The 15,754-nt window shown below is 40.9% G+C and overlaps 2 protein-coding genes across 5 annotated transcripts in view; one reads left to right on the top strand and one right to left on the bottom strand.

Moving 5' to 3' along the window:
* Positions 1-3,482, top strand: part of HVCN1 (hydrogen voltage gated channel 1) — a 75,922-nt gene extending 72,440 nt beyond the window's left edge. For both annotated transcript variants that reach the window (XM_089676733.1, XM_089676731.1), the window contains exon 6: positions 3,243-3,482. In XM_089676733.1, coding sequence (XP_089532859.1) covers positions 3,243-3,323 — 81 coding nt within the window. In that variant the 3' untranslated portion in view covers positions 3,324-3,482. The remainder of the gene's footprint in view (positions 1-3,242) is intronic.
* The window catches only part of TCTN1 (tectonic family member 1), a 71,275-nt gene continuing 58,927 nt past the window's right edge, over positions 3,407-15,754 (bottom strand). The window contains exons 11-15 of one of the 3 annotated variants that reach the window (XM_089676709.1): positions 13,077-13,218; positions 12,798-12,981; positions 12,024-12,149; positions 9,312-9,465; positions 3,407-3,647 (exon numbers count right to left, since the gene is read on the bottom strand). In XM_089676709.1, the coding sequence (XP_089532835.1) occupies positions 9,322-9,465; positions 12,024-12,149; positions 12,798-12,981; positions 13,077-13,218 (596 nt within the window). In that variant the 3' untranslated portion in view covers positions 3,407-3,647; positions 9,312-9,321. Of the gene's footprint in view, positions 3,648-9,311; positions 9,466-10,330; positions 10,441-12,023; positions 12,150-12,539; positions 12,707-12,797; positions 12,982-13,076; positions 13,219-15,754 lie in introns of those variants that run through there. The other 2 variants (XR_016312633.1, XM_089676723.1) reach the window with 2 other exon arrangements.

Here is a 15,754-nt window from a genome sequence, read left to right as displayed (position 1 = left end):
CCCCAAGCAGTGTCCCCAGGAAAAGCAGTTTGCTGCGGGGGCATCGCTGCATGCTTGTCCCTGAACTGCTGCTCTATGTGTCCATAAGACACAGAGCCAAGGCTTCACACATGCATGAATACATGAAGGTAAAAAGATCTTGACCCTGTAGAACCACTTTAAGCTGGGGTAAGTGCCAACAGACCAACCCTTGCTTCCATACCTGGACTGAACCTATAGCACAAGGAAGGCTTCCATGGGGGTGGGGGAATGTTTTCTACAATCATAAAGATTGCAGTAGATTATGATTGTGCTTGGGGCAGGGGAGGCCAAACAGATTTAATCTGGAAAGTAGGGAATACACATCCCAAAGGGAATTTTGAATTTGGATAATGGGGTCTGCACCCTCTCCCCTCAATAGCTACCTCATTGTGTTCCTCAAGGGAATTGCCAAAGAGAAGTTTGCTCTCAAAAGGTATGTGCAAAAGGCATCCTGCTCCAAATCAGTCACCCAATGTTTAAGTCATATTATTCTGTGCACATGCACAAAAAGTGAAGACATTCTGGAGATCTGATGGATCACATTCTGCATGGCCTCCACACAAAAAAATTAGGGCAGTGAGCAAGAGCTAAAGATTATGTTTATTTACTTTTTTCTACTAAATTTCTGCAGCCCAGGTAGCCATAGTTCAGGCAGCCGCTAAGTTGACAGAGGCCAGCTGTTGGGCAGGGCTTGCCAGCGCAAAATGATTTTTTTTTAATTTTTTTTTATTTAGAAGAGGCTCCAAACACCTATGTACTGAATCTTTAAAGAACTGGTAGACTGAGCATTCAGTGCAAAAATGGCCAAGTCCACATGCGACAAACCATTTTGGCCAGTTCAATTAATGTATATCTTAACTTGCCAGATCCACAAAAGGAAAGGGACTTCTAGAAAAGGTCCCTTCTTGAGCATTTTTTAACATATGGGGGCTGTGCATTACTAGGTGTATCTATCCAAAGACTACTACACATTGTCTTGATCAATGTACAGTAGCCAACATATGGCAAGAGGGTAAGTAACTTCCCTAAATTGTGATGGGGAAAAATATTGTTAGGCAATTCCAGCCTGATGCTAGAATTATAGTCAGGGGAAGGCAAGGCAGAAAAAGTACTTGCGGATCATTGCCCCTTCTGATTCTGGAAGTGGTGATAGCCTCTGGAATAGGTCATACATAGTGGCTACAGGTTGCATAATACAGTCGAATAATGGGTCTGGAACAATGTCAGTGTTAGAGCTTGCTCCTGAATGAGGGAACCATTATCAACTTGAGAGGAATTTGGAGTATCTTGAGGATTGTCACTGTGTCTCTGTTGACTGCAGAATTGTCACTGTGTCTCTGTTGACTGCAGAATTGTCACTGTGTCTCTGTTGACTGCAGAAACAGGTAATGTGGTAAACAATCAGCTTGTGGTGATGCCAGAAAAATTATGGTCAGAAGTACACAGCTAGGAGTCTTAAAAGCACTAAATCGCTTAATAGAAAGGAAAAGACCACCAAATAAGAACAAGTAAATGCTATGAGAACATTTCTCATTAGGTTGAATAATAAAAAAAAATAAAGCTATGGAAAAACAGTAAGATTGTACATTCCCCTACACCTGTGCATTGTAAATGGCTTGTAGAATAAGGATGTGATATTTACCACAGAACCATCAAGACATGTAACAGGTATGTATAAGGGAACAGGGTAACCCTGTTTAACTTTGTCCATGTTGCTGGTCCCAGCCAGGGCCCAGGCTTTGTCCGTCCCAGTGAGCATACCCTAAAAGGGGTCTTCAGGGTCTGGGTTCTAGGTGCTTTTCTGTGCAATGTAATCCTGGTTCAGAGACTGGCCATATGATCCAACTAATGTCACAACCCAAAATTCTGGGTGAACAACCACCATGTTACAGTGGCACTAAACAACATCCTTTCTCCAAATATACATACACATCCAATACTTAATGGTCATATGAATCTTTTTCTATGAAGTAATTTCCTTCTGCCTCCCTGCAACATCCTCTGTCAGCTCCTGAACCTCTCCTATTCTCACTCACCTCTGTTTGGAATGAGCAGTGCACAGTAATTGAAGATGTGCACTGCTCTGTGCAGTTTGCAAATCCCATAATTTCTAGTCCATCTTGAGAACGAGCAAGGGAGGGTGACTACATTCCTACATGCCATGGAGCACAAACACAGCCACCCTCTAAGAGGATTTTAGATCACAGGAAAAAAAAAAAAAAAATCTGGAGGAGTCAGAGCAATAGAAGGGACTTTTTTGAGTTAAGAATATACATCTATTTATATCCCTTAAAATTTCCACTTGCATTCAGTGAGTCGAAATAATGTGGGGGCGAGTAGTGCCATGGCTGGGGGGTGTTGGAGGGGTGGGGGCGGTGACAAGCAGTGATCTCCTGTATGGCTTTCAGTGAAGCAGTTGAAAGCTGTAGGAGGGAGAGAAGGAGATGCAACTTCCAGCTGCTTCATTGAAAGTCATACAGGAGATCGCTGCTTGTCACCGCCCCCACCACTGCAATGATCATCCCTGAACATTCCGTTTCTTTCTGGGTCCCCCTGCTGTGTGCCCAGCCCCTCCCCCAATAATGTTCCAATGCACGGATCAGAATGCAGTCGGTCTCCGTCATGATCGGTGCATTATGCCCACACAAATGTGTGCTCCAGGATGCTTACAGACTGCCTGTATGAAACACCTGAGCATTCAGGGTGGCTGAAGGCAGCCATTTGCACAGGTGTACATATCAGTACACCCGTGTTAATGAGGCCTAAATGGGTTATATAGCCAACATTAGATTACAATGTTAAAGATAGCTGCTACAACAAAGCTAAATTAAATAAGAAGTGCAGCTTAATCAGCCCAATGCCTTTTTTCTCATCAACCTCAAGCAGATAGCCAGGCAATTATACAGGAGCCTACAGTGCTTGCGCATGTACTGAAGGTCCTGTGCACCAGGCTGCCAAGGTGACCAGACTGATTCTCAACTGGTACAGTGACTAACTGCTGTTGGATCTGTATAGTAATAATCGATATTATAAAAAAAAAAGTAAAGTGGGAGATTATTATTCTTTTGATGATCAAACTACCATTACAAGAATGCAGCATTCTGAATCCAATTTGGCAACTATATTTCTTCAAAACACTTAATGGAACTTGCCACAATATTTAGTATTTGAAATATTCACAACTGTTACCAGACCTGAAACCCTCTTATTTTACTCTGCAGGAGCAAGAAATTGGAAGACTTCAGAAATTACTGCAGCAAAATAACATTTTTCCTGAACCCTATGAAGCCAATGTACCCTGAAGAAAACAAATGCTTTAAGAGGACTTATTCTGCAGGTTGTCTGTAGCCGTTGTGTCTGTAACATGGAATATGTAAAAAGAAAATTATGCTTGATTTATATGTTTAATCTTTCAAAATATAAATATGTACATTTTAATAAATAAATGATTTTGTACACACTTTTATAATCAAACATTCTTTATCTAAAATAAAGGCTTGATGGGCCAGCCACCAATATGTCTGAATGTTTTAGAAATGATCCACAGATGTTTGTAGTGTCCGATTATGTCCTTATATACAATGACATAGCAGTGGTGGACCTTGTTGTAGGTAGGAAACAGTTACCTGAAAGCATAAAGAAAATATGATCAAGCTACATTTCTAAAACAGAAGGTGCATATATGTAACAAAATGCTAATTGTTACAGTCCAAGTTATGATCAACAAGAGAGATTGCTTTCTGAATTTACACCACTGTGCACGTGGTGTGAATGGACTCCTACCTGTATTGAAGAACGAAAAACATACCTTATATACTCGAGTATAAGCAGAGTTTTTCAGCACATTTTTTGTGCTGAAAAACGCCCCCCTCGGCTTATACTCGAGTCAACGTCTGCAGATGGCTCCCCCCCCTTCCAACAGAAGGGAAACTACGGTAAGTACAGGGGTGGGCAGGGGGTTGCTGTCTCTTACCTGGCTCCGGTCCCACGACGATCCGGTCCAGGAAGCGCCGCTGCTCCTTCATTCGGTTCGTCCACTGGATGTTCGCGCGGCTGCTCGGCTCCGCCTTCTCACCGGTGATTGGCAGCCAGAACTGTAGCTCAGGAAAGGCACACAGGCGGCCAATCACCGGCGAGGAGGCGGAGCTGAGTGGCCCCGCGAAAATCGAGTGAAGGAGATGCAGGTAAGTGTGCCGTGCTTAGGTGCTGCTGCAACCACATATGCTGGCTGCAGCAGCACCATACTGGAATGGGTCAGCAAGTGTCAGTGGGAAGAATAGTGCCCCATCGTTGGTGTCACTGATACCAATGATGGGGCATTATTCCTCCCACTGACACCAACGATGGGGCACTTTTCCTCCCCCCCACTGACACCAACGATTGGGCACTATTCCTCCTCCCCCGACACCAATGATGGGGCACTATTCCACCCCCCACTGACACCAATCATGGGATACTATTCCCCCCCCCCCACTGACACCAATCATGGGATACTATTCCCCCCCCACTGACACCAACGATGGGGCACTTTTCCTCCCCCCCCACTGACACCAACGATGGGGCACTATTCCTCCAGCCCCCCACTGACACCAACGGTGGGGCACTATTCCTCCAGCCCCCCACTGACACCAATGATGGGACACTATTCCTCCCACTGACACCAATGATGGGACACTATTCCTCCCACTGACACCAAAGATGGGGCACTATTCCACCGACACCAATAATGGGGCGCTACTCCCCCCACTGATACTAATGATGGGGCGCTATTCCCGCCACTGATACCAATGATGGGGCGCTATTCCCGCCACTGACACCAATGATGGGGCGCTATTCCTCCCGCTGACACCAATGATGGGGCGCTATTCCTCCCGCTGACACCAATGATGGGGCGCTATTCCTCCCGCTGACACCAATGATGGGGCGCTATTCCTCCCACTGACACCAATGATGGGGCACTATTCCTCCCACTGACACCAATGATGGGGCACTATTCCTCCCACTGACACCAATGATGGGGCACTATTCCTCCCACTGACACCAATGATGGGGCACTATTCCTCCCACTGACACCAATAATGGGGCACTATTCCTCCCACTGACACCAATGATGGGGCACTATTCCTCCCACTGACACCAATGATGGGGCACTATTCCTCCCACTGACACCAATGATGAGGCACGATTCTTCCCACTGGTGTTCCCACCCTCGGCTTATACTCGAGTCAATAGTTTTTCCCAGTTTTTTTGTGGTAAAATTAGGTACCTTGGCTTATATTCGAGTATATACGGTACATGCTCAATGCAAAACCAAAACTATCCATGCATTATAGTCTAATCTCCCAAATTGAGGAAAGTTTACCTTTTAGACAGCTGTTTCTGAAACAGATGTCCCTCCTTGAAGATTCCCACTTACCTCTTGTACTGGGAACACACTCCAAAACCTACAATTTCCCCCTCTCCTTGTTTCTACGTAATGGTCACCAGTACAAATGGAGGGGTAAATATCCCAGTGAAAACACAGCAATAAAAACTTGAGAGTCTAACCCCTCTCCATTTTACTGAAATTAGAAGAAAAAAAAAAAGTTTTTCCTACATAGACGTCAAATGAAAAAAAAAAGGAAAAAAAAGTGAAATGTGCACAATTATTATCTTCATTAAAAACATCCAGATTCATATATGAGCTTATTACAGCAGTTAATAGTATAGGATAGCTCAAATAAAATCTTACCTTTTTTAATAAAACATTCTTATAAGGATAGTAGAATAGTGATGTTCCAATTGTTTTCTATCTTTGAAACCCACAAAGCCAATGTGCCCTGCACCCCAAGATACTAAAGCACACACTGACCATGTGCATAGTTTGTTTACCTTTACAGTCACCATTATTATCTTCTGATCAGGAACTGTTCAAATTTGTTGGCAGCATGCAAAAGGTTTAGTCCAAAGTTACAGATACCTTCACTGTTCCAGGGTACAGTAATGTGATTAATTCAGTTAATGTTGAACTCCAGTTCTTAAATTTTGGATACACTTCCACAGATGATATATAGCTGGAAAGGATTAGAACCTCTGTCAGGTTTTATTAGCTTCTGTCCCTTCTCGGACAGAACTTTCCAATGGATACAAACAGCAAAACATGTTTAACAATTCTCCACTTGATCTAAAACCAATGAAAGTTTGAGCTGGAGTTCCACCTTAACACTCATGTACAAAAACGTCCTGTAACGACAGATGCTTTCAGTACCAATTTCGGAGAATGTCGTTTCAACGGTAGCAGCTAAGGGACTGCCCTCACCTTCTCTTCTATCACATCAGTTAACATTTATTACCTTATTCGTTACGGACATGGAACTTGGTAACAGTCAAAAGGAAAAAAGGTGAAAAAGAAGCATGCGGGTGCAGTGATTAGTAAAGATTTATCCCTTAAAGCCTAACTCTAGCTTGAACAAAAAATAAAACTGGCAGACTCTGGATATGGTCTTCATGGAGAGTGTAAATTTTTCCTGTTTTTAGTGCAGGATTCCTACCATTATAAAAACATACTGGTTGGATTTCAAAGCTGACATGAATTTCTTTGAAGTGGACACTGATTCCTTGTCACACCCCATCATCTTCTCAGAACAGAAGTGGGATCTTAAAGATGGGCAGATAAGTCCCAAATCTGTGTACAGTCACAAGGCTTGCTAAGCACCTGTTAGTTCAGTTGACTCTGGGAGGAAGCATAGAGGCTATCACTATATTGTCCCGGTGTTGGCTATTAATATTCCACCAATCCAGGAAGATAAAAACCCCTACTCATAAATTACTGACCACAGTAATGGTATGATGGCAAAGCACAATATAGACCTACAACCACATTGGCTTTGTGAGAACAAGCAGATTTTGCTGTCTCTTAGCTGAAAGTATTCAAGAAAATCTAGGGTCAGTATAAACATGACTGACTATATACAAATGTTTGCTTGTGGACAGTCAGGAAAATTAATAATTTATATATTCACGTCCCAGCAGTATCAAGACCTTACAAGTTCATCTCAGTCCAGCCACCATGAATGTTTAGAAGTAAGTTAGTTCCAACAAAAGCAGACACTCCTTTTTCATCCAGCCACAATGTTATGGCATATTGCAACATATTTATTATGGTCTACCCACCATTAGAAATGTTTTAAGGCATACAAATTACGTATCTTCTATTGCAATCACTGAATAAGCTATGTAGCATCATGGTCTATCATACCTGGACTACAATTGAATGCGTCTCACTAAGATACAGCCAAATCTGTGGCATTGGTCTATGTTCAATGATCCCTAAACAGAGACCTACAATGAGCCTGTCATTGTTGATCTTTTTACAAGTTGACCAATTAAAAAAAAATGTATTGAAGCCATTGGACCAGTATTGAAGCCATTGCACCAAGCAAATAATATTTTCAGAGAAAGTTTTAATCAACATCTGCACAAAAGACCTGCTAAATGTGTTTTCTACTTTACTTAAAGATTTATTCAAATCTTTCTTGAACCCCTCTACAGTAAAACAATAAAAGATGTGAAGAGGTTTAAGCTTTCATGCACTGCTCATACTAAGCGCTTCTCATCTGCGATACACACCTCCTTTTGAATGGTTTTAAACTTCCATAGACCAGTACATGGGTTTGACATTTTACAGCTTTACAACACTGCTTGGATAAGGTTAAAGTTGAATTCCAGGTTTACTGTCCCCAAAAAACTATTTTCTATGCTGACAAGTGCATCTGCTGGGCCCAATCTATAAATAAAAAGTATGTAGTCTCAGCTACATACAGTATACAGCTTTGTGTTCTGGCACTTAGACAAGAACTTCTCATCTCAAACCTGGAGCATAATAGAGTCAGGCTGAGCAACACTAAGACATCAATAGGCAGCTTTGTATTCTCTAAATGAATACAAGGCTTCCTCTGATTGGCAGAGCTAGGGATGATGCGGTCATCCACTGGCCTCTCCACCCCAGCCAATCTAAGGAACCTTTGCATTCATTCAGCAAATACAAAGCTGCCTATGAATGGCTGAGCGCTTGCTCCGACTCCATTTTGTTCCAGGTGTGAGACGAGGCATTCTTGTCTCACTGTTGGAACACCAGGCTGTATACTGAGGCTACATACAGTTTATACAGAGTGTCCAGTGGGAGCACTTGCCAGTGTAGAAAATAGTTTGTTTGGGCCAAGGTGGCCTAGTTAAAGGGATATTAAACCTGAAACTCAACTTTAACTGCAGCTAAGCTCAAGGCTAGATCCCAATGTACCAATAATAAATAAGTCCCTGGGGTATCTTTTTAATAAGAACTACATTTTTGTCCAGCCAAACGTTTTTAGTTTTGGAAAAAAAAAATGGGGAAGGTTTAGAAACTTGCCAAGGTTTCTATTGCTGTCTGGGACTCCGATAGATTTGTCCTTATTTACTGTCCTGCTGACAACATTTTACCAGTACAGGAAGTGAAAGGAATTCTTCAACTGCTTCAGACAGAACTAATGCAGGCCATAGACGGTTCGTTTATTGGTCGATTTTTCATCCGAAAAATGAAACATTGGTCATTCTGTTGCCTCCAATGATTGCGAAAATCGGTTATTTTTTGCAAATTTTCCAGCATGAGCGATATAAGAAATGAGGAGGAACCGCGAAAATCAGCTGATGCCATTTACCCACTAACAGTGCGAAAATCGGCCGACTATTCTTTAGGATGAAAAATTGGCCAATAAACAAACAGTCTATGGCCTGCATTAGAATGCTTTTCTTTAGTAGAATAGGGGAAGCCTAGAAATCCTCTTGGATTTTTATTTTGGTATTTGTTGCAGATTTGCATGCACTTTCTGAATTACTGTTATCACCAGAGCAGGGTAAATCTTTCCAACAGGGCCCTGGTTTGCCGCAAAAGCCAAACTGAAGTTCTGACTATTTCCCAGTCCATCCAAATCCCTAACACTGTACTATGCTTTTAAAAATAAAGGGGGATTCCATTCCATATCATGCTGTTTTCAAAGTGTGACATTAAAACCGTCTTCCCTGAGTAAAGAAAATATTTTCCTAACCGCTCTATCTACACTACTGAGTCATGTCTGCAACAATATGACAGCTTCGCTTCAAGATTTTACTAAGCAAATTAACTCATCTTTAAAACATAAAAAAAAAGTTTAAAACTACTTCAGAGTATCATGAGTGCAGCAGGCATCCTGTAATGATTATGCATCCTACTGTGTCTTATCATTAATGGATCACAAAGTTTTTAAAAGCAGAAACATTACCAACTAATGAGTTACCTGCTAGTTTTTATACAAATGGGAAGAAGAAATCAAAGGGCAACTTGGCGTCAATGGTCGGCTGAGCTTTGTAACCAGGGCTTGCAGCCTGAGACACGTCAAGGAAAGTCACAGCAGTAGAGATCTGCACAGTCCTGTCACCTCCCAAGTTATTCTGGAAACGAAGAACATTGATAGCTATATATTATTACAACTAATTCACTGAAGCTGTTGGGAGATTAATATTTTCAAGAGGTTATGTTATCTAACAAATGAGGCAAGCACAATTGTTAACGTCAATTAAGGCATACAATCGGGGGATTGCACAATTGGGCTGTTATTTATGCGGCCAGTTAAAGCTGAACTCCGTACACAATAAAACTCCCACTGCCAGCTTTCAATGAGCAGCGAGACCCAATTCTCTTACTTTCCCCTCTGCACCACTCCTGATGACATCTCAACTCTCAGTGTGCCTCAGTGTTTACAAAAGCAGTAATAGGAGAAAGATCATAAAACCAAGGTGTGGGACCTGTATCCCATAATTAACTCGAAGAAATGGATTTTATATCAAGTACAAAAATCTGGGTGTTTTTTTCTAGTTTAGTAAATGATACAGAATTCAGAGACAACTGGGATGCCCAAACAGCAGTCCAACTGAGGGTTGGGCACTAGTAACAAAAAACACTAACAGGCCCACAAAATAAAACAAAATTGTCATGCAGAACAACAGCTGTCTGAAAGATCTTATGCTCGAGGAGTGGCATCAAATGTACAGAAGACCGACCAGGTGGCAGCCTTGCAAATTTGGGAAACAGTTCCTTGATGCTAAAAGCCAAAGAGGCACTTACATATCTAGTAGAGTGAGCGTTAACAAAAAAAGGTGGCATGGCCAAGCCATGAACACTGGTGACGAAAAGCTGGTTCCCTTTTATGGGAAGCATTAAAAATTATAAAGAGTGAGTTAGTCATTCTTTCTAATGGAAGCAGTGGCTGTAAATCTACATAGCATGAACAACACTGAGACAGTGAAGAAAAATTACCTTCTGATGTTCTTATCTGGACAGGAAGATGGAAGAATAAGGTTCCAATTGAGGCGAGACCAACACTACCATAGAAAAGGTGGTGTTAAGACCCAGAGCCTCCTTCCTTCCTTTGTAAAAAACAAAAAAGGGGTCTTTACCAGACAAAGCTGCAGATTTGTCCCACAGCATTAACCCCCATCTACAGCAAAGCCAGCAGAAAATGGAAAATATTGGCACCCAGTGACCAATAAAAACAAGGGACAGCGTTTCCATTTCCTCGTCTGAACAGCCTAATAACAAAGTGAGTTTCCAGAGACAAGGCAAACTTAGAGGCAATTACAGCAGGTCTTGAACTAGAAATCACAGAGCCCCCATCCATGTATTGGTATGTCCAGTGGGGTCCAGCTGCAATACAGTCCAAAAGCCAGGCTAAGGACAATCTTTATTACTTTGTGTATATAGTTAGTGCTTAATGGAACATTTGGGAGCTTTGTTCCTTCCTGTTTGGAATCGTCCCTGTGCTATGGGTTATGAACTCAGTTTCTTCCTGTAGTATTTCTTCCTGTAGTTTTGACTCACTCTTTTTTTGGGACTTTTGTTTCTAGGTAACTTTCCATATGGGTTTATCTGATATTTTAGATCTGAGTAAGAGAGATGGGGTATTTGCATGTCCCTATTTATATTTATTTAAATCAGGTCCATCTGTACCTCTCTTTGGTTCTCTGTGCTTCCCCACAGGCTCCCAGGGGGGAGAGTGCAACCAGCCAGAGGACCAACCACTGGATGACTGCTTTTCTGTGGTAGTGTTTCAGGTAAGAGTCAGGTTGATATGTAATGCGGGTTGTAGTGGTAGTAATATTAGTATTTCTTTTTTCCTCTTTTCTCTCATATTTCTCTCTTCTGTTATGTGGACAGTTGATTTTCATTTCAATGTAAGGGTTTGTTATATACATTTTATGCAACTTTATTGTCACTTTTTGTACATAGATCCTAACTTTTTTTATCAGAACTTGTATGAAAACATACTTTCAGGTTTGAAGAGGCAGGATCATCACAAAACGTGCAGACTGAGCAAGATATACCATATCGAGCTATCTGTGGCTTTCAAACAAATGTTTATTATAACGAATAAGGAGATCCTTTTTATTTTATATGTTCTGTGGATTTTAGTATGTTGTGAACAATAAAATTTTTAGTGGATGAACAATTCCTGGGATGCATATTTAAAGTCATTTATATACTATATATCTTTACAATGGCTAAAACCACCACCAACTGATGTAGACGAATCTTGATTAGGAAAAAAAAAGTAGCTAGAAAATTCAGGTCAGTCTTTACAACTGGGGAGGAATCCTCCCCATTGTGATATTGTATTTTGACAGCAGGGATTACTTCGATTGGCTGTAGCGCTGATTGAACAAGCCTGTCTAAACAGGAACAGCCATAGATCGATATTTGTCCAGATCATTAGATCAGTAAAGTATCAGTAGTGTGCTGATCCAATGCAGTTGGATAAAGGATATTTGCTGAATGAAATACGAGTGAAAATACTGGTCTCTATGTGGTGTAAAGACTGCAGATTGCATAACAGCAGCCTTTTGTAATCCTGCCTTGTGTATCCTACAGTATTACCCCTCATAAAATCCTTGGGGATATCCCACGCAGACATGTGTAGATGAGATTAAAATCAATTTAAAAATAAAACACTCACGGGAATAAATGCATAAGAGATTTTTTCTGTCACATTCACAATCTGTGCTTGAGGATTTACTAAAGAACCATATTTCGTCCACCTGACTTCCAACTCCAAGGAAACTGGGATTTTACACATACCTGCCTTTAAGAAAAAGAAGCAATCAATGAGAGTCTGAAGTTTGGTAATAAAAATGAAAAATGCATAACAAAGAAGCAATCCAAAGCATGACATCCTGTCACGACAACTGTATAAAAATGGTTTTCTTTTCACAAACTTCAGTCAAGCAGAACTAACCAAGAAGTGGTTTTGCTTGCAATCTGTAAGCTGCAAGTTCCTTTCCCAAGAAAGAATAGCAGCTTTAGTAAAACACTTAACCATTGTAAAATACTTGCAGAGCTCATATTTACCAATTTTTGTCTTCTATAAGCAAGTACTTGCTCTGTACTTTTAAAAGATAGCTAGGAACAATGCTAACGGATTACAATCAACACAGGTATCATGCATAGAAAGTCATCAACCCAAGATTTATGGTAAGATCAACAAGTAGTTTTCTGCACTTATCAATTAGATATAACAAATATTTTAATAGTATATTTAACAGAAGGGAGCAAATAAGATAAAATGTATTGTTAAGCTTTACATACACTTAATGGAACATGCTCATTCTACCGCACAACAGTAAGGAATCTGCCACTGAACTGATTTAAATGGGAGAAAAAAAAAATAATCAGAGACAAGGCAAACTTTGGAAGGTTGTAACTGCATACTTTTAATAGACAAAGAGGATACCTGGGCACTGGCTTGTTCTCCACGGCTGACCATATTGATTGCCACCCAATCTAAAACATTCTCCGGCTGGGTATTCCCAAACTGGGCCACATACTCTGGAAACTGCTGCCCTTTAAGTGCATTCAAAGTGGTATCTCCGACAAGCTGGCAAAATGCAGCTACAGTATAATTTAAACTATTTAAACTGTAAAATACAGAAAGAGAAACAAAATTAAATAAAAAGCAGAAACTGATATCGAGTAAAAAAAAAAAAAAAGAAATATATATTTTTTTATTTACCGTAGTTTGCAGCCAGACATCATGTTATACCCAAATAATACGGCAACTCGCTTCCCTTCTTCGGATAGACAGCTCTGGTCTATGGAGCTTTTGAGCAGCGTTAGTTGCCCAAATCTGTTGGTACTTTTAACAATGCCAGATTTGAGGTGCATTAAGGAGAAATAAGATGTACAATGAGAAACATAAGCATCTAAATTTGAAGAATTGCCTATTTACTCAGTGTTACAAATATCTGAATATGTATAGAGCGCACACACTTTTATCTCCTGCCCCTCCAATTTATACTACAAAATATATTTTTCAGTGAATTTCAGAATACAAATCGTGTGTGTGTGTGTGTGTGTGTGTGGGGGGGGGGGGGGGGGGGGGTGGTGTGTGTGTGTGTGTGTGTCGTAAGGGGGCAGTAGCCCTAGGTGCAACAATTTACAGTGGGAGGGGGACAGGTGAAGTCTCTCACAGTGCAGACAGTGGGCTGCTAAAGTCAATTTAACCTGGACCAGTACAGGTCTACAACCAATAAACATTCTCTTCCCTGTCAGGCAGAGCCATCTCCTCCTGACAAATACCTAGTCCAGGGCCCGCCGTGATGTTATTCGGAGGCCGGACTGAAGAGGAAGAGAAAGTGCTGAGAGGGAACAGTGTGCAAGTGAGTAATAACTTAAGGCATGGGGCTGGCAGATCCTGCTTCCTTGTGTCCTGTCCAAATTGAGAGTGTAATGTTGTGCTATATTGTCAGCGGGAACTGGCTGGAGTGGTTAACTCTTTGGGGATGCTAGGTAATTAACAATGCTATTACAAGAAGGTGGTTAATGTACTGCCATTGACCACTGATGCAATGCCCACCATTTAATTCTCTACGGCCTCTGCTTAAAAATATATAGTGTTTGCGGGTTCCAAGTGATGATGGTTTTTATACGTGTGAGAGGAATGTCAGAATTGGTCCAGACTAGAATTGCAGATTTTCACTCTTCCCCCTACCCTCCCACATTTTTTTAATCCCTGCTTATCTGGTCGCGAGTTCATCTGCACTTCTTAAATTCCTCTAATAAAATACATATAGTTAAAATATGTGAGTCAATGTTGTTTTGAATTCATTAAATCTAATTTAATTTGTATTGTTTTAAATATTTTCTTGTTTTGAAATGACTATTTCATAAGAACTGGGGGGGGGGGGTGTAGTTTGGTATTTTCGCCCTGGGCAATGGATGACCTTGTCCCAGAGCTGCAATCACCTTAATTCCTGCCACGTTAAGTAGTATATAACCTAATATCTCCACCACAGTAATAGCTACCAATAGGTTTCTGGATTGTGGGGAGTATAAAGCCCCAAAAATATAAGTCAGACATGCCAACAGTATCTTTGAAACAAATCTCAGATTTCAGCTCTGCAAGGACACATTGGCAACTCCAAAACTACTGTGCTCCCCAAAGAATGTTTATATCATACCCAGCGGGGTAATCATGTTGGAATACGGTCATCAACAATAAACAGTAGAAGTTTTAGGTGATCCCATGAGATCCTAGGGACTTAGATAAGAGCCCTCTGTGTGCTTGGCTATTGAGGCCCCTAACTGTATATTTACAAGTGTGTATTCTGATGCTATGACTTATTATTGTGTCCCCACATGACCACACTAAAGGTTTCCCATTGCTAGTACATGAAGAGTGACATCAACCTAGAAAACTTTGTCCACTGAGAGACATTTCTACCTTCTCCAATAAAACCTCACATCAGTTCATTCATGGTTAAGGAATTCCAGGGCTTGTACCTATTGTTTACTAAAGACAAAACAATGCTGGTGTGTATGTATACAGAAAGCATACTGATCATCCATAAGATCACCTGGTTTGGAAAAAGTAAGACATTAGGACATATGAAGGAAACACTCTCCAACTGTAACTGACAAATATTAATATAATCTTAAAACTCCAGACCACATTACAGCATTTTCTGGTAAATTACAGTACATATAGGAGCATGAAGAAAAAAAATAATGTCTTAGAAGAACTAACTAAAGACACGCCTAATGCTGAAGTTTAGTGTACTTTTGTTTTTTTTTGGGGGGGGGGGGGGGGGAGAATACAGCACCATACACTTTAGTTATCAAACAAACAGTGCGTGTAACAAAAATTAAGTATTTTGTGGATACTTTTCACTTTTACTTAAAAGTTAATCAAGTTAATTTCTATTTTCTTTTGCACCAATTATCATACCTGGGAACTTTTGAAAGTTAGAGAACCTGAGATTTGGGAAAGGCAGAAGACCACTGCAGCATTTGGAGCCTGCTGCACCAAATTGGGAGTATAACATAGTTACATACTTAATCTAACTGAAAAAAGATGCAAATCCATCCAGTTCAACCAATAGAAAAATGATATATACAATTGTACACGTACACGCACACGCACACACCCCCCCAAATACTCACAGGTGATTCAGAGGAAGGCAAAAAACTCAGATAAAGCATGGTCCAATTTGCTCCAGCAGGGGATAAATAAAATTCCTTTCTGATCCCCCAAGAGGCAATCGGATATTCCATGGATCAACTATACCTATAAATAGTAGCCTCCAGATATATTATGTGTATCTAGGAAATAATCCAGGCCATAAGTAAAACAATCTACTGAGCTGGCCAGAACCAGCTCTTGAGGGTGTCTATCCCACATTTTCACTGTTC

Source organism: Staurois parvus, unplaced genomic scaffold (assembly GCF_062004578.1).
Source record: "Staurois parvus isolate SC_StPar_1 unplaced genomic scaffold, SC_StPar_1.0 ptg000014l, whole genome shotgun sequence".
Taxonomy (NCBI): domain Eukaryota; kingdom Metazoa; phylum Chordata; class Amphibia; order Anura; family Ranidae; genus Staurois; species Staurois parvus.
The sequence above is the reverse complement of the archived record's forward strand: the minus strand, read 5'-3'. Positions and strand labels throughout refer to the sequence as shown.